Genomic DNA, 20,651 nt, shown 5'->3' with positions numbered 1-20,651 from the left:
CTGCGTATGATAAGTCCACCCTGCAGCCCTGGTCCCGGCACCCCCTCCCTACCACCCCTCCTGGTTTGATGAACCTGCCTCAGTTTCTCCAATGAGCCTCACTGAACCTCTCTCCCTCCCCCTCCCCTCGGGTCGCCTGTTCTGAGCGCGCCGGCTGCGCGTTTTGGACCCGGTGGGTCCTCGACCCCTACTGGGGGCGGGGGGCGGGGGTGGGCCTTCTGGGGATGGGGTGTCTGGGTCGCCTCCGCTGTGTGTAGTGAGACTGCGCCTGAGATGCGCAGCTCCCGCCCAGCCTCAGCCGGGAGGGACGCATCGCAGGGGCTCACTGACTACAGAGACGTCCGCGCGCAGGGTGGGCGTCCGTGCTTCCGGTGTGTCTGCAGCTCGGGGTGCTGTGCGGGGGCGGGGGTGGGGGAGGGTGACCCCGAGACGGCGGCGGCCTGGCACGTGATGTGTGCGTCCTTGTCTGTTTTGTCTGTGTCCCTGACGGACCGAGTTCCAGTCCCCAATCTGCCACTTCCCGGCTGCCTTGGGGCAGATGTCTGCTCCTCGCTGTGCCTGTTTCCTCATCTGTACGATGGGAATGATAAAAGAACCTGTCTCGGAGGCAGATGTCAGGATTTAAAAGTAATATGTGTAAAGCGCTGAGAACAATGCCTGGCTCGCAGTAAATGCTCATAAAATAAATAAATAAACTATGATCATGTTATCTTTTGTATGAGGCAAGTGCCTATGTTGTGTAATGGCTATGTAACCTCATAGGAAATGTGGGTATTTGTGATGCGTGTGTCTGTGTGTATCTTTGTATGTGTTCTGTATGCCTGTGTGTATGTGACCACGGTGGGGTACTGTGTCTTTGTAACCTTGTGTGAAATTTGTGTACATCTGTGATGTGTGTGCCCAGGTATGTTGAGGTACGCAATGTGTGTATCTGTGTGTTCAATGTGTGTGCTTGTGTTGTGTGTGTCTGCATGTTTCTTGTATGTAAAATGTGTGTCACTGTGTATATGTGTATGTAATATGGATGTATCAGTGTAATATATTTATGTGTTTTTTTGTAGGTGACTTTTATAGCTTTGTATAGTCTTTGAATGTGCCGTGCGTCTATATCCATGTGTGAGTTGTGCTTGTACATGTGTATCTGGGTGTGTGACATGTGTCTCTGTGTATTCATGTGAGTGAAATGGGTCTGTGTGAGACGTGTGTGTCTTTGATGTATCTGTATCTATATATGTGTGTGTGTTGTGTGTGTGTAGTTGCATATGTGATGTGCGGGTCTCTCCATGTATCTGCTGTGTGTCTGTGTATATTCGTGCATGGTATACTTGTGTCTGTGTTAGTGTGTGTCACGTGTATGTCTCCGTGCAAGTGATGTCTGCGTGTTTGTATGATGTGCATGTGTGTGTTTATCTGTGTATGTGATGCGTGTGTCTGTGGGTCTTCTTTGTTGCCCATTTGTCTGTGGAATGTCTGTGTTCGTGACTTTGTACCTTGACACGTCACCGTGGTGTCTGTGTGGATCTTTGTCTGTGGCGTGTGTGTCTGTGGATTTGGGCTTTACTTTGTCTGTGGCATGTGTGGGTCTTTGTGATGCATTTGACGTTCCTGCGTGGCCGGGTGCATCTGTGCAGGGGGCCGGCCTGCCTGTGCGTTCTTAGTGCAGCCTATCATCCCTGCGTCTTTGTGTGTGACGTGTACGTGTCCCCGTCTGCCGATAGCTGTCCACCTTTGTATGTGATGTGCTTGTCTATGAGGGTCTCTGCGACGTGTGTCAGCCGTGTGTGGGCTGTGTGTGCCTGCCTGACATCTGCATCGTGGCGCGGAGCACACGTGTCCCTGCTGGTAGCATGTCACAGCAGTGTCCAGGCCAGGCACTGTGGGCCCTGTGTCCCCCCCACACAAGGGTCTGCTGGTCCCTGTCTGTCCCTCCCCCTCCCCTCCCTCCTGGCAGCCAATGCTACTGGGGAGCCAGTTGCCATGACGACGCTCCATCCTCCCTCCATCCTCCCTCCTCCCACCCTTCCTCTGACAGGCTCTCTGCTCCCCCAATCCCGGCTGCCCTCGGGGGCGGGGCCCTCATTCTCCCCCCCATCCTACCCTCTCCCCCCCAGCAACCCCGGCTCCCCAGCTCCTCTCCTCTGTCCGCCTCTCCATCCCTTCATCTGTCTGTCCCTTCAAAGAGGGGGAGGGGGGTACCTGAGCCAGTAAGCAGCCCCTCCCTCCCCCTGTCCTGAGTCTCCTGCCCCTCTCCTGGGCTGGGGGGAGGCCAGGGTCGCGCGGGTCCCCATGGCTGGGGGCTGAGGGCCCGCCCCCCCCTCCTCCCCAGCCGCCACCACCTCCACCTCCCTTCCATCCTCGACAAGATGCCTGCCCCCGGCGCCCTCATCCTCCTCGCGGCCGTCTCCACCTCCGGCTGCCTGGCGTCCCCGGCCCACCCAGGTAAGTCTGTCCGGCCATCCGGCTGTCCAGCGGCCCCCACCCCCACCCCGGCCTGCCCTGGAGGTCTGTCTGCGGGGCTCTGGCCCCATCACCTGTGTGGCGTCTTCCCGCAGCGAGCCAGGGCCTGGGGAGCCGCGGGGACGGTGCCTGTGTTAGCAGGGCCTGTGGGAGGAAGGCTGGGGGCTGGGTGGGGAGGGGGTCCGTTCGGGCAACATGTGTGTGTGCACACGCATGTGTGCAGGTGTGTGCAGGGAGCCCGGGAAGGACAGGGCCTCTGGGAGAATTGGGGACAGAGGGGAGGAATACTGTTTCTAAGGGGGACACAGCATTGGAGGCTGTCTCTAGCTTTGGGGGAGACCCAAGGCTTGCGGAGCTGCCTTCGCAGGGGTTTGGGTTGGGAACAGAGGACATGTGTGTGCTCCAAGCGTCCCTAAAAGAAACAAGCCTCAACCCCCGTAACTAGGAGGTTCCGGCATGGGGCAAGAATCTTCTCCCAGCCTGCAGTTGGGGGCTCATCCTCTTCCCCAAACAGGGGGTAAGAAGGCTGTTGTGGGAGCGTATTTTAAATTCTGAGAGCTCCAGGCTCCACTATTACTCCTCCTTCCCTCAATCCTCACTGAAATTCATCCAAGCCTGGGGGTGAGGTGATGGGGGGGAGTCCCAGGTTGGGGCGAGAGGAGGGACCCCACCCCCAACCCAACCACTTGAGAAGGCCCCAAACTACAACTCCCACAATGCCCTGGGCCATCCGGCTCCTCTGCCAAGGGGCCCTGGTTGCAGAGCATCATGGGAGTTGTAGTGAAGACTAGCTAGATGAGGAGAGGCAAGGAATCCGGGAACCAGGGCCTTGAAGCCGGGACCCCAGCCCAGTCCTGTGCCCACAGATGGATTCGCCCTGGGCCGGGCCCCTCTGGCTCCTCCCTATGCCGTGGTCCTCATTTCCTGCTCTGGCCTGCTGGCCTTCATCTTCCTCCTCCTCACCTGTCTGTGCTGCAAACGGGGCGATGTCGGCTTCAAGGTGAGGTGCACGAGGGGATTCAAGGTCGGGAGGAAGACGCCAGCAAGTCCTTTCCCCCTCAATCCAGGTGGTAGGAGGGAGAGCGGCGTAGCGAGGCTGAGAGCCCTTCAGGCCTGAAGTTATGGCAAGGTCCAGAGCCTTGGGATGGGAATTGGACTGGGATTGGGGGACAGTTATGAGAAAGATGGGGATAGTATTGATGAGAAGGACCATGGCATGTCTCAGCCCTGTGTTCTCCCCCCCTCCCCCTCCCGGCCCCAGGAGTTTGAGAACCCAGAAGGGGAGGATTGCTCCGGAGAGTACACTCCCCCCGCCGAAGAGACCTCCTCTTCACAGTCGCTGCCTGATGTCTACATTCTCCCTCTGGCCGAGGTCTCCCTGCCGATGCCTGCCCCGCAGCCATCACACTCAGGTACTGCCCCGCACCCTGACTAGGGCCTCATGGCCCCACGGGACAGGGTGGAAGGCCCTGAGAGTTTTCCCTCAGGGAACAGGGAGCAGAGGCCCAAGGCAGCCAAGGGGAAAGGCAGAGGTGGGAGCCCCGGAATCTTGGAAGCAGCCTGAAGGAAGTCAGAGAACATCTTGGTAGAAGCCATTGCTTCATCCACAACCAGATTTGGGGATTCTTGTGGGGCAATCAATGGTAAGGTCAGCCTAGATCTTAATGTCAGAGGTAGCCGATGGCAGGCTGAAGTCATGTCATAGGAGCTTGGGATGCCAAAGGGAAGGACAGATTGGACGTTGGAACCTTGTGGGCAGCCAATGAGGAGGCAGAGATCCCATCGTGGAATGTTGGGGCAGCCAATGAAAACAGATTTGTTGTGTCTGCTTTGACCCCAGTCCCCACTGAATTGAGGGGTGTTGTTGGCACTTGGGAGGGGAGAGAGGCTCAGGTGCCTCTCCCTTTTGCCCCCCACCAGACATGACCACCCCCCTGGGCCTTAGCCGCCAGCACCTCAGCTACCTGCAAGAGATTGGGAGTGGCTGGTTCGGGAAGGTAATTAAGTGGGGCTGGGGGTGGGCGGCGGAGGGTGCATACGATCCAGGGCGATGCTCCTGTTCTGTGTCATCCCCCCTGCTCCCACCACTACTCATCTGCCCCCTGCCTCGTCCCCCTGCCCCCCTCAGCCCACCCATTGCCCTCCCCTCTGTTCACCTCTCACCCACTCCCGTCCACTCCATCCCCCCGCCACCTGTCGGTCAGCGCCTCCCTCCTCACTCCATTGACCACTCCGCCTCGCCATCCGGCTCTCCACGCGTCCGTCTGTCCATCCTTCCACCCGTCCCTGCGTCCATCGGACTCTGGGCCTGTGAGTCTCTAACCCCGCGTCTGGTGGGAGTACGAGGGTGGTGGGATTTGAAGGAAGAGGCTGGAAAGAGGGGGAAGATGGGAGCCTTACAGTGGGGTGGAGGGTGGTCCCTGGGATGGGGCTGGGGAAACCACAGGCGCTGCCTCCTGGGTCCCCCTTGATCAGGTGATCCTGGGAGAGATTTTCTCGGACTACACCCCAGCCCAGGTGGTGGTAAAGGAGCTCCGAGCCAGCGCAGGGCCCCTGGAGCAGCGCAAGTTCATCTCAGAAGCACAGCCGTACAGGTATGGGGACTTCTCGCTGGATGTGGGGCTCGGAAGGCCCAAATATCTGAGTTTGTGCCTCAGGGAGGTAACATTGGGAAGTGGGAGGAGTGCAGTGTGGGGTCAGATCTGGATTCGAATCGTCCATCTACCTTTTCCTGGCTGTGCCACTCAGTCCAGAGAGTTTCCCTCCCTGAGCCTCAGGTTCTTCCTTGGGACAGAGCCGGGGAAATGAAGGCAGTGTGATGAAGGCGAGGGGACAGCACAGAAGCTGAGCTGGAGACCTGCCCCTCTCCACTCTGAACCTCAGTATTTTCATCTGGAAAGTGAGTCCAGGAAGTCTGAGCAGCCTCATGTAGAGGGCAGCTGAGAGGATGCGAGATGACCCTGTGTTAGGCACTGGGTACCTCATGGTGGTTCCCTTCCTCAGGCCCCTGCTTGTGCGTGAGGAAGGACCGAATCAGAATCACAGACCAGGGTCCTCCCACCTCTGCCCCCATTTGACTGGGAGGTCTGGGAAGGCCGGACCCTGTCCCTCCCTTGCCTGGTCTCCCCTCCACTCTAAGGGCTTCTAGACAAGAATTAAATAAACATTTGTTACATGAATGCCCTGTGGGGTAGTGAGTGCCCTGTCATGGAAAGGGCGCATACACGGGGACCTCTTATCAGAGGGTTGTAAAAGTGAGCTTTGCCCAGAGATTTTCTTAGCCCCTTCCTCTGAAACCTCCCATGGTTTTCTGTGGCCTGCAGGACAAAATCCCACTGGTCCCTACAGCCCACAAGCCCTGTTCCCTTCCTGCCACCAGCCCTCTCACCCCCTGCCACGCGGTCTCCCCACTGACCCTCCCACATGCCAGCTTCTTTCCTGCCACAGGACCGCCGTCCTGCTGTTCCCTCTGTCTAGAATATCACTCCTGCCTCACCCAGCCCCAGTTTCAGATGGTGGGAACCCTCGCCCTTCCTGGGTCTCAGAACAGAAAGGCCTTCCCTTACACATACACACTCACACACACACACTCCCTTTCTCCCTCCCCCACCTAAGGAGGACCCTGGAATGCTCCGTCCCGAACCAGCCCGAACCAGCCACTCCCAATCAACTTGTGTATTTTCTGCATAACACGTATCCTAGTTTGTCATTATTTCATCCTTTTACTTGCTTCCTTGCCTGTCTCTCTCTAGGCCCGTGCTGGCAAGCACTAGCCACCTATGGCTATTTAAATTCGTCTTAAATAAAATGTAACCAAGTTCAAAATGTCTTTCCTCAGCTACCTCTGTCACATTTCGAGAGCTCAGTTGTCACATATGGCCGGTGGCTCCCGTGTTAGATCAGATCTAGAGGTGAAATGACTTCTGTGAGGTTACACACTTGGGAAAGAAGGAGACAGGATTCAGACCCCCAAGCCTGACTCTTGCCCACAATGTGAGGATAAAAGAGGGGTATCCCCCAGTGTTGGAGGGGACAGTGACAATTCTTGAGGAAATGATGTTGAAACTAAGGGATGAGGAGGACTTTGATGAGAGGAGAGTGTTCTCCACAGAGAGAAGCGTACATGCAAAAGGCCTGGAGCCTAAGCAGGCACCTGTGAGTTTGGAGAGCGGTACACAGGCGTGAAGAATGATACTGGGGAAGGCAGAGGGGCAGGAAAGACCAAGGAGTGAGCCAGGCTCTGTCCCAGGGTACCAGGGAGCCATGGAGGGTCATAAGCAGGTGGGCATCGGGTCAGGGACAGACTGGAAGGGAGAGACTGGAGGCAGGGAGGCCGGCAGGAGGCTGAGAAGAGAGTCCAGGAGGTGAGGAGGCTTGAGCTGGGGCTGTAGGGAGGGCAGGGGAGGGGGAAGAGTCAGGGGGCAGGAAGAAAGGCTGAGGGGGTGGTGAGCCAGAAGGAGGGGCAAGGAGGTGCCTGGGGGTCTGGCTCAGGGACTGGGAGACAGTGGGGTGGTCCTGAGGTGGGGATGTGGGGAAGGAGTAAGGAAACTGAGACCAAAGAGGTTGAAGCAACAGTTTGGTTTTGCTGGGAGGTTGGGGTGGGACAGAGGGCTGGGGTGGGATGGAAGGGGCTGTTTCCTGACCCAGGCAACCCCTTCCCCTCGCAGGAGCCTGCAGCACCCCAACGTCCTTCAGTGCCTGGGCGTCTGCGTGGAGACACTGCCCTTTCTGCTGATTATGGAGTTCTGTCAACTGGTGAGGGTCTGGGGCAGGGGAGGCAGAGCCGGGAGCTGGGCGGGGTGAGGACTCAGGGCAGTTCCTAGGGATCTGCAGCAGTGACATCATCATCATCATCATCATAGCAACACCTGTGACCAGCACTGCCATCTCTGTAGATGAGTACTCACTCCCCAGGTGGTGCACCCTGAACTAGCGCATGAGGTGGGTGGGTGCTGTTCCTGTGCGCTTCTAAGCAGCAGGGGAAACTGAGGCCCAGAGGGGGCTGCCCACTGAGGGCAGAGGTCATCCCATCCTCGCCTCGGATTGCCTGGTGTGGGTGCCTGGGAGGGGGCGGTGGTGCTGACCCCTCCCTGCCCTCTCTCCCAGGGGGACCTGAAGCGTTACCTCCGGGCCCAGCGGCCCCCCGAGGGCCTGTCCCCTGAGCTGCCCCCTCGAGACCTGCGGACACTGCAGAGGATGGGCCTGGAGATCGCCCGCGGGCTGGCACATCTCCACTCCCACAACTATGTGCACAGGTGGCAGCCTGGGAGCCACCGGGAGGAATAGGGGGGAGGGGACTACTTAGGGGAAAGAGGCCAGGCTACGGGGGTGGATGGTGAGGCCACAGGGGAGGGGTTTAAGGATGGAAGGAGGCCTGAGTGGGAGACACAAAAAGGGGGGAAAGCCCAGGAGGGTCAGGGGGAAGAGGCGGAGTCAGGAGAGTAGGGGAGGAGTCAGGAAGGGAAGAGGGGGTCACAGAAGAGAGGGAGGAGTCAGGGGAGGGGGAGGAGTCAAGGTAGGAGAGGAGGAGGGAGGAAAAGAAGAGGGAAGGGGAGCAGTGCGGGAAAGTGGGCGGGGTCTAGGAAGGGGGGGCGGGCTTCCCCAAGCTACCCCCTTCTTACTTCGCCCCTCTCGCCCGCCCCCAGCGACCTGGCCCTGCGCAACTGCCTGCTGACCTCCGACCTCACCGTGCGCATCGGAGACTACGGGCTGGCGCACAGCAACTACAAGGTGAGGGCTGGCCTCCATCAGAGCTGGGAGGGGACGGGGGGCGTTCCGGCCTGCTTGACCGCGCCCCGTGCCGCCCACACCCAGGAGGACTACTACCTGACCCCCGAACGCCTGTGGATCCCGCTGCGCTGGGCAGCGCCCGAGCTCCTCGGGGAGCTGCACGGGACCTTCATGGTGGTGGACCAGAGCCGCGAGAGCAACATCTGGTGAGGGGCCCGGGCCGGGGACGGGGGGGGCCGAGGAGGGCAAGGAAGGCAGAAGGGTCACAGGTTCTACGGATGGGGCAACTGAGGCCTGGAGGGCAGGCCCCCTGGCCCGTCAGGGCAGGGCTCTGACCTTCCTCTGCCCTTTGCTCCCCGCAGGTCCCTAGGGGTGACCCTATGGGAGCTGTTTGAGTTTGGGGCACAGCCCTACCGCCACCTATCAGACGAGGAGGTCCTCGCCTTCGTCGTCCGTCAGCAGCACGTCAAGCTGGCCAGGCCGAGGCTCAAGCTGCCCTACGGGGACTACTGGTGAGGGCGGGGCCTGACCCCGGACCCCTGACCTTCCACCTCCCACCCCAGGATGATCCCAGAATCCCCTGCGTCATTTCACACTCTCCCCCCTCCACAATTGCACCACTTGCTGCCAGCCCTAGAATGGAGTGGGGACGTCCCCACCCCTTCCGCCAGCATCTGCTACTTGGAACGGGGAAACTGAGGCATGGAGTGACAGCTGGTGTTTGAACCTAGTTTCTCCAACCCTAGAAGACCCCTGCTGCTTGCTTGTCTCTGATTCCACAACTTGTAACCCAAACGCGAAGGCCACCTTAACCCTCATTTCTGCACATGTGCCTTGCTGTCCTCTCCTCTTCTAGGTCTCTGTCTCCCTCTCTCTGGTTTCTGTTCCCCCCTCTCTCTGGGTCTTGGTCCTCTTCTCCCTGGGTCTCTGCCCCCCACTTTCTCCTGGTCTCTGCCCACCCCCAGTGACCCCCCGCCCCCCAGGACTCTGCCCTACTCACTCTTGCCTCCTCCCCCTCCCCCAGGTACGACATCCTGCAGTCCTGCTGGCGGCCGCCTGCCCAGCGCCCCTCGGCCTCTGATCTGCAACTGCAGCTCACCTACCTGCTCTCCGAGCGGCCCCCAAGGCCCCCGCCGCCGCCGCCACCCCCCCGAGATGGTCCCTTCCCCTGGCCCTGGCCCCCGCAGCACAGCGTGCCCCGCCCGGGGACCCTGTCCTCTCCGTTCCCCCTTCTGGATGGCTTCCCTGGGGCTGACCCGGACGACGTGCTCACGGTCACCGAGAGTAGCCGTGGCCTCAACCTTGAGTGCCTGTGGGAGAAGGCGCGGCGGGGGGCCGGTCGGGGCGGGGGGGCACCCACCTGGCAGCCGGCGTCCGCACCCCCGGCCCCCCACGCCAACCCCTCCAACCCCTTCTACGAGGCGCTGTCCACGCCCAGCGTGCTGCCGGTCATCAGCGCCCGCAGCCCCTCCGTGAGCAGCGAATACTACATCCGCCTCGAGGAGCATGGCTCCCCGCCAGAGCCCCTCTTCCCCAATGACTGGGACCCCCTGGACCCAGGAGTGCCTGCCCCCCAGGCCCCCCAGGCCCCCCCCGAGGTCCCCCAGCTGGTGTCCGAGACCTGGGCCTCCCCCCTCTTCCCGGCGGCCCGGCCCTTCCCGGCCCAGTCCTCAGCCTCCGGCAGCTTCCTCCTGAGCGGCTGGGACCCCGAGGGCCGGGGCGCCGGGGAGACCCTGGCAGGAGACCCCGCCGAGGTGCTGGGGGAGCGGGGGGCCACCCCGTGGGCCGAAGAGGAGGAGGAGGAGGAGGAAGGCAGCTCCCCGGGGGAAGACAGCAGCAGCCTTGGGGGGGGCCCCAGCCGCCGGGGCCCCCTACCCTGTCCCCTGTGCAGCCGCGAGGGGGCCTGCTCCTGCCTGCCCCTGGAGCGGGGGGACGCCGTCGCCGGCTGGGGCGGCCACCCTGCTCTTGGCTGCCCCCATCCCCCCGAGGACGACTCGTCCCTGCGGGCGGAGCGGGGCTCCCTGGCCGACCTGCCCCTGAACCCCCCCGCCTCGGCCCCCCCCGAGTTTCTGGACCCCCTCATGGGGGCGGCGGCGCCCCAGTACCCCGGGCGGGGGCCACCTCCCGCTCCCCCCCCGCCGCCACCACCTCCTCGGGCCCCCGCGGACCCGGCCGTGTCCCCCGACCCCCCCTCGGCCGTGGCCAGTCCTGGCTCAGGCCTGTCGTCTCCGGGCCCCAAACCGGGCGACAGCGGCTACGAGACCGAGACCCCTTTTTCCCCCGAGGGAGCCTTCCCCGGTGGGGGGGCAGCAGAGGAGGAAGGGGTCCCTCGACCACGGGCTCCCCCCGAGCCCCCCGACCCGGGAGCGCCCCGGCCACCCCCAGACCCGGGTCCCCTCCCGCTCCCGGGGGCCCGGGAGAAGCCGACCTTCGTAGTTCAAGTGAGCACCGAGCAGTTGCTGATGTCCCTGCGGGAGGACGTGACAAGGAAGCTCCTGGGGGAGAAGGGGGCAGCCGCCCGCGAGACAGGGCCCAGGAGGGCGGCGAGAGGCCCCGGGAACCGAGAGAAAGCCCCGGGCCCAAGCAGGGGCCCCACAGTCCTGGACAGCGGGAAGCAAGCCCCAAGCCCGCAAGAGGGCCCGAGCCTCCCCGTGAACGGGGTGACAGTGCTGGAGAACGGGGAACAGAGAGCCCTGGGCGTCGAGGAGAAGGTGGCGGAGAATGGGAGCCCGGGGTCCCCAGAGAGAGAAGAGCAAGTGCTGGCGAATGGGGAGCTGCCACCCCCAAGGAGGGAGGAGAAAGTGCTGGAGAATGGGGGCCCGGGGTCCCCGGCGAGAGAAGAGCAAGTGCTGGTGAATGGGGGCCTGACACCCCCAAAGATCGAGGAGGTGTCAGAGAATGGGGGCCTGAGACTCCCCAGGAACCCGGAGAGGCTGCCAGAGACTGGGCCTTGGAGAGCCCCAGGGCCCTGGGAGAAGATGCCCGAGAGTGGGGCTCCAGCCCCCATGAACGGGGAGCCAGCCCCAGAGACCTCGCTGGAGAGAGCCCTGGCACCTGGCGCAGTGGTCTTGGCCCTGAACGGCGGGGAGACAGCCCCTGGCCCCACTGGCCTAGCCCCCAGGAGCGGGGTGCTGGAACCCGGGACCGAGAGGAGAGCCCCCGAGACTGGGGGGGCACCGAGAGCCCCCGGGGCTGGGAGGCTGGACCTCGGGAGTGGGGTCCGAGCCCCAGTGGGCATGGGGATGGCCCCCGGCGGCGGCCTCGGAAGCGGCGTGGACGCAAAGGCCGGATGGGTCGACAGCACGAGGCCACAGCCGCCTCCACCGCCACTGGAAGCACAGCCGACGAGGCCGGAGCCAGCGCCCCAGAGAGCCAGGCCGGAGGCAGCCTCCGAGGGAGAGCCCGGGGTCCCAGACAGCAGAGCCGGCGGAGACACAGCACCCAACGAAGACGGGGACCCCCCCAAGCCCGAGAGGAAGGGCCCCGAGATGCCACGACTGTTCTTGGACTTGGGACCCCCTCAGGGGAACAGCGAGCAGATCAAAGGTGAGCAGGCTGCTGGGAGCACGGGAGCGCGGTTGGGGGCCGAGGCCCAGCTCCTTCCAAGATGTAGGGTGCAGTTGAGAAGCTCAGGCTCCCAGGTACCAGACAGGTCAGCCTGATGGTGACAAGTGCAGACCCTAGAGCCACACTCCCTGGGCTCAAATCCTGGCTTTGCCCCTTCCTAGCTGTGATCTTGGACAGGAGACCTTCTCTGTGCCTCAGTTTCCCCATCTGCCAAAAACGGATGACAAGGATAGCGCCTACCTAATAGGATTGTGAGGGTTAAACGAGTTAGGACTTCCAAAGCCTTTGGCCCAATGCCTGGCACTTCTAAGCACCTGCTGTTACATCACAATTCACATCAACTAGGGGATGCAAACTCAGATGCCCACAGGGGTCAGACAGTATAAGGGAATGAATGACAGGTGGGAATGAATGAATGAATGAGAGCTGGGAGACGTGGGGTAGGAGTTAGGGAGGAAATGCAGCTACTTCTCAGCTCCATTCAGGAATGCCCACCTGGTGTTGCCAAATCTGCTGCTTTCCCCCTTTAAGCCAGAGTTCTGGGTGTATTAATGGTTGAAACCACTCAAAAGAAGCCTTTCTGTGGGCTGGGCTGCCAGTGCGTGATCTCTGGTTTAAACTTTCCAACAAGCTGAGGCATCTATTCATTGTGCCAGGCCTCCTGTGCACCAGGCCCTGAGCTGTCCAGGGCTGAGACCCAGGGAGCCTCAGACCCTGCCCTGCCCACCCCAGTACTGGTGGCTTGAAAGCCTAGTAGAAAGGCCTTTTCTGGAAACTGAGTTTTGATAGGAACACAGGAAATAGTTTGTCATAGAGAGGGGACAATTTAAGAGAAGATAAATGGAGAGTAAAATAAACAGCCCCTGCTTAGATGTGGACATAGGGACTGTGGTTCCACTGGAATCATCCAGAGGCCTGATTTCCTTAAATACTGGTATGAAAGTTATAAATGACTGGGCCTGTTTTATATTGGCAACCTCACAGCCACACTTGAGGGAAGGGTTATTCTCTCTGTTTGCCAGAGGAGCCTGAGGCTGAAGAGGGAAAGGTCAGGAAGGGGACTGAGCACAGAACCTTCCTTCCTCAAACCCATGGCATTAGAACACTACCACTTCCTCAAGGTTGTTGTGGGGAGTTTGCAACCAGCTGTGTCAGGAAAGACCCTGGGCAGCATGAAAATGACAGGGGATGAGCAACTAAGATGCCTCAGAGGATCTGAAGCGGGGGTGGGGTGGGTCGGTGTTGTTGGGTGCGAAGAGCATGCTTTTCTTTCTTTTTTTTTTAAATCCAGTGAACTCCTACTCATCCTTCATGACCCCACTCAAATTCCCCCTTCCCTGGGAAGCCTTCCTGATTTCGAAAGACTGTCACCCTGTCCTTCCTCTGGGTATCCACAGCCCTTGATAGCTTCCTCTATAAAGCCCCACTCCACCCCATCACCTTGAGATGGGTGGTCAGGGAAGGCCTCAATGAGGAGGTGACTTCTGAGCAGACATGAAGGAAGTGAGCCAGGTTGACATCTGGGAGAAGGATGTTTCAGGTAGAGGACACTGAGATGGGCATTAACTTGGCATGTTCATGGAATAGCAAAAGGCTGGTGAAGCTGGAGTTGAGTGAATGAGGGGTGGAGAGTGACTCGGTCCACATACATCTTTCTCCTTGCCCTGCCCTGACCCTCTTCTCATCCCCACCATCGCCCCCCACAGGGCCTGGCACACAGCTCACTTATGCAGTAATGGAGGAATGAGTGGCCCCTCCATTTACCAGTGAGGAAACAGAGGCTCAGAGAGGTGGATCTGCTTGCCCAGGGACACACAGCAAGAGAGCAGGGTAGGCTTGGGATTTGAAGTGAGGTTTCCTCCTCCAGGGACCTGAAGTCCTTCCCCCCCCAGCAGGCTGAGATCAAGGAGTCTTAGGGCAGGGAAAGGACCTGGAGATGGCTAGACACCCCAATTTTCTGGCGATTGAGGGCCAAAAAGGGAAAGAAAGTACCTTGGTCAACATTGTCTAGCAGGGAACATTTATTCACAAATATTGACTGAGTACTTCTATGTGCTTGGGGTTTGGGGACGCAGCCAGAATGAGCCCAACTCAGTCTCTGTTCTGTGGCAAGGCAAACATTAATCACACTGCCACAGAATTACAGTTCTATACTGAGATCAACCGCTAGGAAGGCGAGGTGCTTGGTACTATGGGGTGCAGAGCGGGTTGCCTGGCCTGACCTCTTGGTAGATCTCCAAAGGCTTTGAAAGTCCAGACAGAGCTGGACGATGAATAGGACTTGAGTTAGATAAGGAAGTTCCAGGCAGAGGGAACAGCCTATGCAAAGGCTCAGAGGTGGGAGGAATGGGGATGTGGCCCATGTGGTTGGATGGAGGTCAAGCCAGAATGAGGTGGGGACAGAACCAGGAGAGGTCAGCACAGCCAGGGCACTCGGGCCTGGTGGCCCCGGGAGAAACTGGGGCTTTGTGCTGTGGGAACTGGGGAGCCACGGGGAGGGTTAAGCACTGGAGTAGGGGGAAGACCGCTACCCTTCTGCTTGGAGACCCCCAGTGCAGCCTTTTGGTTCACAAGGGTGGAAACAGGCCCAGACTGTGGCTGAGATTACCTAAGGACACAGAGTTAGGCGGGAGGGCATGCCTCAGTTTCCCCAGGAACAGGAGCTCACCGGGTGTCTCCCCTCGCAGCCAAGCTCTCGCGGCTCTCGCTGGCGCTGCCGCCGCTCACGCTCACGCCGTTCCCGGGGCCGGGCCCGCGGCGACCCCCGTGGGAGGGCGTGGACGCCGGGGCAGCTGGCGGGGAGGCCGGCGGGGCGGGGGCGTCGGGGCCGTCGGAGGAGGACGGGGAGGACGAGGACGAGGACGAGGAGGAGGACGAGGAGGCGGCAGCGGCGGGCGCGCTGGCGGGGCCGCGGGGCCCCGGGAGAGCGCGGGCAGCCCCGGTGCCCGTCGTGGTGAGCAGCGCCGACACGGACGCGGCCCGCCCGTTGCGGGGGCTGCTCAAGTCTCCACGCGGGGCCGACGAACCCGAGGACAGCGAGCTGGAGAGGAAGCGCAAGATGGTCTCCTTCCACGGGGACGTGACCGTCTACCTCTTCGACCAGGTGGGCTGCCCCCGCGCAGGACCCCGGGGCTAGGTCTAGGGAGGGGCGGGGCCTGGATGAAGACCACGCCTAGATTGGGGGCGGGGTCTACAGGGTGAGGGCGGGCCAGGGAATGGGGCGGGACTTGAAGGACCAGATGAGGCCTTGAGTGTAAGGGCGGGGCCAGGGAACGGGGCTGGGCCTGGAGGAAGGCCGCGCCTCAAGTAGGGGCGGGGCCTGCAGGGTGAGGGCGGAGCCTGGGGAGAGGCTGGCTAGGGAAATAGGGCAGGATGAGTCCTTGAGTGTGAGGGCGGGGCCTGGGGATGGGGCGGGGCCAGGGGAAGGGCCGAGTCCAGAGCAGAGGTGGGGCCTGGGGTGGGGGAAGGTGCTGGAGGGCTAGGGAGAGGCCTGGACATGAGAACGGATCCGGAAGGAAAGCGCGGTACCTGGTGGTCAGAGGCTAAGGAGAAAGTGAGAGGATTAGGGCGTGGTCTGTAAGTGGGGGCGGAGCCTAGTGAAGTTCGGGATGAGGTTTCTGCACCAGCGCTCTAATGTTGTGGAGGCCGAGGGGCCGGCTCAGGATGGAGGGGATCTTATCCACTAGGGGTGGGCCATGGATAAGCTGCAGGTAGGGCTTAAAGAGATGCTGCTTGTGTAGTGTTAAGATACTAAGTGCAGTAGTGGGTTCAGGGATGGGACACAGCTAATGAACTGGGGCGGGGCTAAGAGAGATGGGTTGGGGATTGTGTTAAAAGTAACTAGCCTGGGAGGTTAGTGTTGAAGAGAAAAACAGGGCGGTGTAGTGCTTGTGGACTGGGGCCGTGTCTAGATGAACCTGGGGCAGGGCATACTAAGGTTCTGAGATGAGTGAGAACAGGGTCAAGAGCTGAGGCCTAGGGCACTGAAACAAACTGGAGCGGGGCCTCTTCAGAGGGCGGGGCTTAGGGGCTCGCGGGAGGGTCCGGAGATGCTCAAAATGGGTTAAGGGTTTGGAGGACCATAGGAGCAGGTAGTTGTGGGGCCCGCACTTGGACGCCTGTGGCCGAGATCTAGGACGTGAGTAAGGGTCATGGAGACGGGACGGGACTTACGGAGACAGTCCTGGGTTAGGGGCTTCCGTGGAGGCAGCGCGTTAAGGAGCCGGGAGAGAATTCCTGCAGTGGACTGCTTAGCTGTGGGCGGGACTCCGTGGTCGGGGGAGGAGCTTCAGGCCGGGGGAGGTTAAAGCTGGCCTGAGGCTTCGAAGGCAGATTAGGGGATCTTCAGAGAGAACGATTGTAAATTGGGATGCCTGAAGCCCCAGAAATGTTAGCGGGGTTTGTTGCTTGTTGGGATGTAGTGAGTGCGATGTGACGGTTCGCCCCCTCTTGCCTCCCCTAATATGCCTTCATAGGAGACGCCAACCAACGAGCTGAGTGTCCAGGGCCCCCCCGAGGGGGACACGGACCCGTCAACGCCCCCAGCGCCCCCGACGCTTCCCCACTCCGCCACCCCCGGAGATGGGTTTCCCAGCAACGACAGCGGCTTTGGTGAGGGCCGGGGCGGGGCAGAGTTGGGGGCGGGGTCTATGGGAAGGGCAGCGTCGGGGCGGGGCCTGCTGAGGGGCGGGGTCGGAGGGCTGAAGAAGTGACTGAGAGTCTGACCGCGTCCTCTCCTCTCCCTCCTCACCCGCCCCCGCCCCCAATGCTAGGAGGCAGTTTCGAGTGGGCGGAGGATTTCCCCCTCCTCCCCCCTCCAGGCCCCCCCCTGTGCTTCTCCCGCTTCTCCGTCTCGCCTGCGCTGGAGACCCCGGGGCCCCCCGCCCGGGCCCCCGACGCCCGGCCCGCAGGTATCGTGCTTCAGACCCTTGGTCCTGCCCCACGTCTGCCAATCTCTCCCCATCTGTCTCTCCCACTTTCTTGTCCCCATCTCTCTGAATTTCTTTGCCTCTCTCCCAGTTTCTTCCTTCCCCTCTCTCAGTCTGGCTGCTCACCAGTGAAACCTCACCCACCTCTGGAACCCGCTCAGACCAAGAGGTGTCCATCAGATGGGCTTGGGCAATCACGCCCTTCCCTGAGCCTCAGTTTCCCTTCTGTAAGGATCCCCTCTGAGTCTTGCCCATCTTTTTTTTTTTTTTTTTGGCCACGTCCCTTGGCATGTGGAATCTTAGTTCACCGACCAGGGATGAAACCCGCGTCCCCTTAACCACTGGACCGCCAGGGAAGCCCCAAATCATTTCTTTCTTTCTTTTCTTTTCTTTCTTTCTTTTCTTTTTTCTTTTCTGTCTGTCTGTCTTTCTTTCTCCCTCTCTCTCTCCCTGCCTCCCTCCCTCCCCCTCTTTCTTTCTTTTTCTTTCCGCTCTTTGCCCCATCTTTGTGCTAAGATTCCTGTCTGGTACCTGATGGATCTTGATCCCATCTCCTCTGGGGGGCATAGGTTGATCAGAGGCAGACAAGAAGCCAGAGGAAACCAGGGGGCTCAAAGCTGGTTAGTATGAACCAGAGCAGAGAGGACATGGCCAGGGAGCACCATAGCAATAACAGCCAGCACTCTCACAGACCCTAGAATGTGCTTGCAACATCTTACCCCATTTAATCCTCCCTATGATTCCATGGGGTGTATTCTAGTCTCATCTCCATTTTACAGAAGAGAAAACTGAGGCACAGAGAGGCATGAGGAGCCGGGGCACAAACCCTGGCTGCCTGGCCTCTGAGTCTGTGTCCACTCCAGTAGTCAGCATTTGTCAGGTACCTTTCTTGCGTTTCACTTACGCCATAATGCTAATCCTCACCACCACCTTAGGAGAACATCCCTGCATACAGGGCTTGCACTGGGCCAGGCGGGTGGAGGTGTTCCCAGAGGACAGAACTAAGTAGAGGGAAGGTGCAACTGGCTCTTTTCAGGGGGGACTCCGTACCTGCTCCCCTACACTGTGCCCGAGTTCAGGTGTTAGCCCTGCCACTTCTTGGCTGGGTGACCTAGGGCAAGTCGCTTTCCCTCTCTGTACCTCAGTTTCTGTAGAACGAGGAGGATAACAGGATCTAACTCCTAAGTTTGTTAACGGGATTGAATGGCTTAATCGTCCCCTTGCACGCTGCAGTGGTCTTTAACTGGTAGCTGTTACTGCGTTTAATGAAGTAGATGCTTGCATCGGCTATACTGGGCTCGTGGGATTCCGTGCTGGGCAAGATCAGTGAGCCCCCCTCCGCCCTACCCACAGCACTGCCCCACAGTCCCACAGTAAGTGAATAAGTGCCAACTCAGGGTTGCTGAGAAAGCAGATGACAAGAGGAAAGGGCTTTGTGTCCTCGGTGATAGAAGGGTCCTTTAACCGGGGACTTGAAGGGTTGGTTGTCGTTAACTAGGTGAAGGGGAAGGGGACAGCGTGCTAGCAGACAGGACAGCTTGCAGAGGGCCTGAGGCAGGAGAGAGCTTGGCTGATTCATGGAACAGAAGGGAAGCGGGTGTGTCTGGAGGTTACTTGCAGAGTTGGGTGGAGGGGGGTGGGTGTGGGAAGTGAGAGAGAGCAGGACAGACCCCACAGGGCTTGAGGGTAAGCTGAGGGGCGGGGACTTTGTCCTGGAGGCACTAGGGAGCCACGGGAGGAGTGTGAGCTGGGGAGGGGCAGCATCAGCCCCGGGTGTAGGAAGACTTCTCCCGGGCCTTGTGGGGGCCAGTGGAGGCAGGGAGGCTGGGGAGGAGGCCAGGCAAGGCTCCAGGGGGGAGAGGAGAGGACATACAGAGTCAAGGGCAGGAGGGATGGGCTGAGGGTTGACCCTTCACTTGACAACATCCTCAGATTTCACCCCCAAATGTCACTTCCTCCCAGAGGTCTTCTCAGAGGCCCCCAAGAGGACAGGGTGAGGTGGGTTCCAGGGCGTGGGGACACCAGCCAAGTGTTGAGTCAGGGCTGAGGCCCATAGGGCCAGCAATCCAGGATGACTTCACCTTTGTTCACCTGGAGAGGAGAGGGAGGGCCCGATCACACAAAATCCCAAATCCCTTTACTCAGTCCTTAGCTATTCCGCAGCTGGGCTGGGAAGCTGCTGAGCCGGTTTCAAGACCACGGCTGGGGGGTGGCTCTGCCCACTTCACACACGTTCCCTGGGTGCTGAGTGATGCCAGGAATCTCAGAGTTTCCCTACTCCTTTGAAAAGGACACGAGGGTCATGCTCCCCATTTAAAGGGAGGGAAACCGAGGCTCAGGGACTGGAAGTGAGGGCAATGACTTGACCCAGGCCACTCAGGTGAGGAGTGGGAGGTGGAGTGGGAGGGTGCCCGGTGGGTAGCCCTGGTTGAGAGTCTCCACCCCACAGACCTTGGTTTTCTGGATCTGTTGTATGGGTGGGAGGCTCTCCTTCTGCCGGGAGAGAAGGGATCATGGTGGGAAAGTCTGGTGGGACGGCACTTTCTGCAGGGCCTCTACTGGGCGCTGGGGATGCAGCAGTGACCAAATGCAGTCCCATCCTCTCTGATCTTCCAGTCTAGAGGGGCAAGCAGACAGGAAGCTAGCTCTTGGACAATGACTGAGATTATCCCAGAGGAGAAATGTGTAAGAAAATAACTATAGTGGAAGGGAATTCTCTGGCAGTCCAGTGGTTAGGACTCAGTGCTTTCACGGCCGAGGTGAAATCCCTGGTTGGGGAACTAAGATCCCACAAGCCATGCGGCGCCGCCAAAAAAAAACAAACAACCCCTGTCCCCACTATAGTGCAGTGAGATAGAATGACCTTGGGGGGTGAGAGGGACGACTGCTTGACTGAGAATGGCCCGGAGAAGACCCCTGAAGAGGGGGCATGGCGACGGAGGCCTGAGTTCTATGGGAAGGGCTAAGGGCATGCTAGGCAGTTGGAACAGCCAGTGCAAAGGCCCTGGGGTAGGACTGTGCTTGGAGGAACAGCAAGGAAGCAGAGCACTGTGGCTGGAGCAGAGTGAGTCGGGGGCGGGAGTAAATGACAGAAAAAGGACAGAGCAGATCAGGTGGGGTGCTCCCCATGGTGAGGGCTTGGTTTTCACTCCGATCGGCAAGCCAGAAGCCATGAGCCTTTCTGCCCAGTAATTCCATTTCTCTCTCCTCTCCCTCCATCCTCAGGCCCCGTGGAGAACTGACTCCCCGAAGACTTGACCCCCCTGCACCCCCAGAAGAGGGGTTGAGAGTAGAATCCTCTGTGGACGATGGAGCCACTGCCACCACCACAGACGCCGCCTCCGGGGAGGCCCCCGAGACCGGGCCCTCCCCCTCCCCCACCATGTGCCAAACAGGAGGCCCTGGCCCTCCGCCCCCCAGCCCCCCGGACGGCTCCCCTGAGCCCCTTGACCCCCTCGGTGCCAAATGAGGCAGGAAGCCCCTCACCCCTCCCTGGAGAGCCGCCTTTCTCGGAACTGAACTGAACTCTTTAGGGCCTGGAGCCCCTCTGCACAGTGGAGGCCCCTCCTCACCCACTCCCAGCCCCAGACAGGGGCCGAAGGCTTCAGGGACCTGGACCCCCCCATCTCGCGTCTCCCCTTTCCCACCCCAGCCTGGCCCCTGGAGGGGCCTCTGGTTCAAACCTTCGCGTGGCATTTTCACATTATTTAAAAAAGACAAAAAACAACTTTTTGGAGGAACGTGGGGCATGTGTGTGTTTCGGGAGATGAAGAGGGGAGGCTGCAGGGACCGGGTGCTGTCCAGGAGATATGGCCATCCTCACAGCCCCATCTGACAGGAACATCGAGGCTCAGAAAGGCAGAAATGCCTGTGTGGCAGCGAGACCCCCGGCTTCTCCACTTCTCTGGATCTCAGTCTGGTGTCGGCATCACCAACTTCTGCTGCAGCCTCAACTTACAGTTCAGGAGG

General features: G+C 60.2%; 1 protein-coding gene across 1 annotated transcript; it reads left to right on the top strand.

The window, feature by feature from the left end:
• Positions 1-305: 305 nt before the first annotated feature.
• Positions 306-20,151, top strand: LMTK3 (lemur tyrosine kinase 3; the record flags this gene model as incomplete). Its single annotated transcript, XM_082861920.1, has 16 exons — positions 306-352; positions 2,327-2,439; positions 3,324-3,457; positions 3,719-3,869; positions 4,378-4,454; positions 4,933-5,051; positions 7,125-7,212; positions 7,564-7,712; positions 8,103-8,187; positions 8,272-8,393; positions 8,550-8,699; positions 9,212-11,733; positions 14,442-14,857; positions 16,230-16,365; positions 16,527-16,664; positions 19,958-20,151. Exons 2-16 carry the CDS (start codon positions 2,364-2,366, stop codon positions 20,149-20,151), a joined length of 4,557 nt encoding a protein of 1,518 aa, XP_082718046.1. The 5' UTR covers positions 306-352; positions 2,327-2,363.
• Between the last annotated feature and the right edge of the window lie 500 nt (positions 20,152-20,651).

Source organism: Leucopleurus acutus (genome assembly GCF_964270905.1).
Source record: "Leucopleurus acutus genome assembly, chromosome: 20".
NCBI classification, from domain to species: Eukaryota; Metazoa; Chordata; class Mammalia; order Artiodactyla; family Delphinidae; genus Leucopleurus; species Leucopleurus acutus.
Note: the sequence above shows the minus strand (reverse complement) of the source record. Positions and strands in the feature narration are given on the sequence as shown.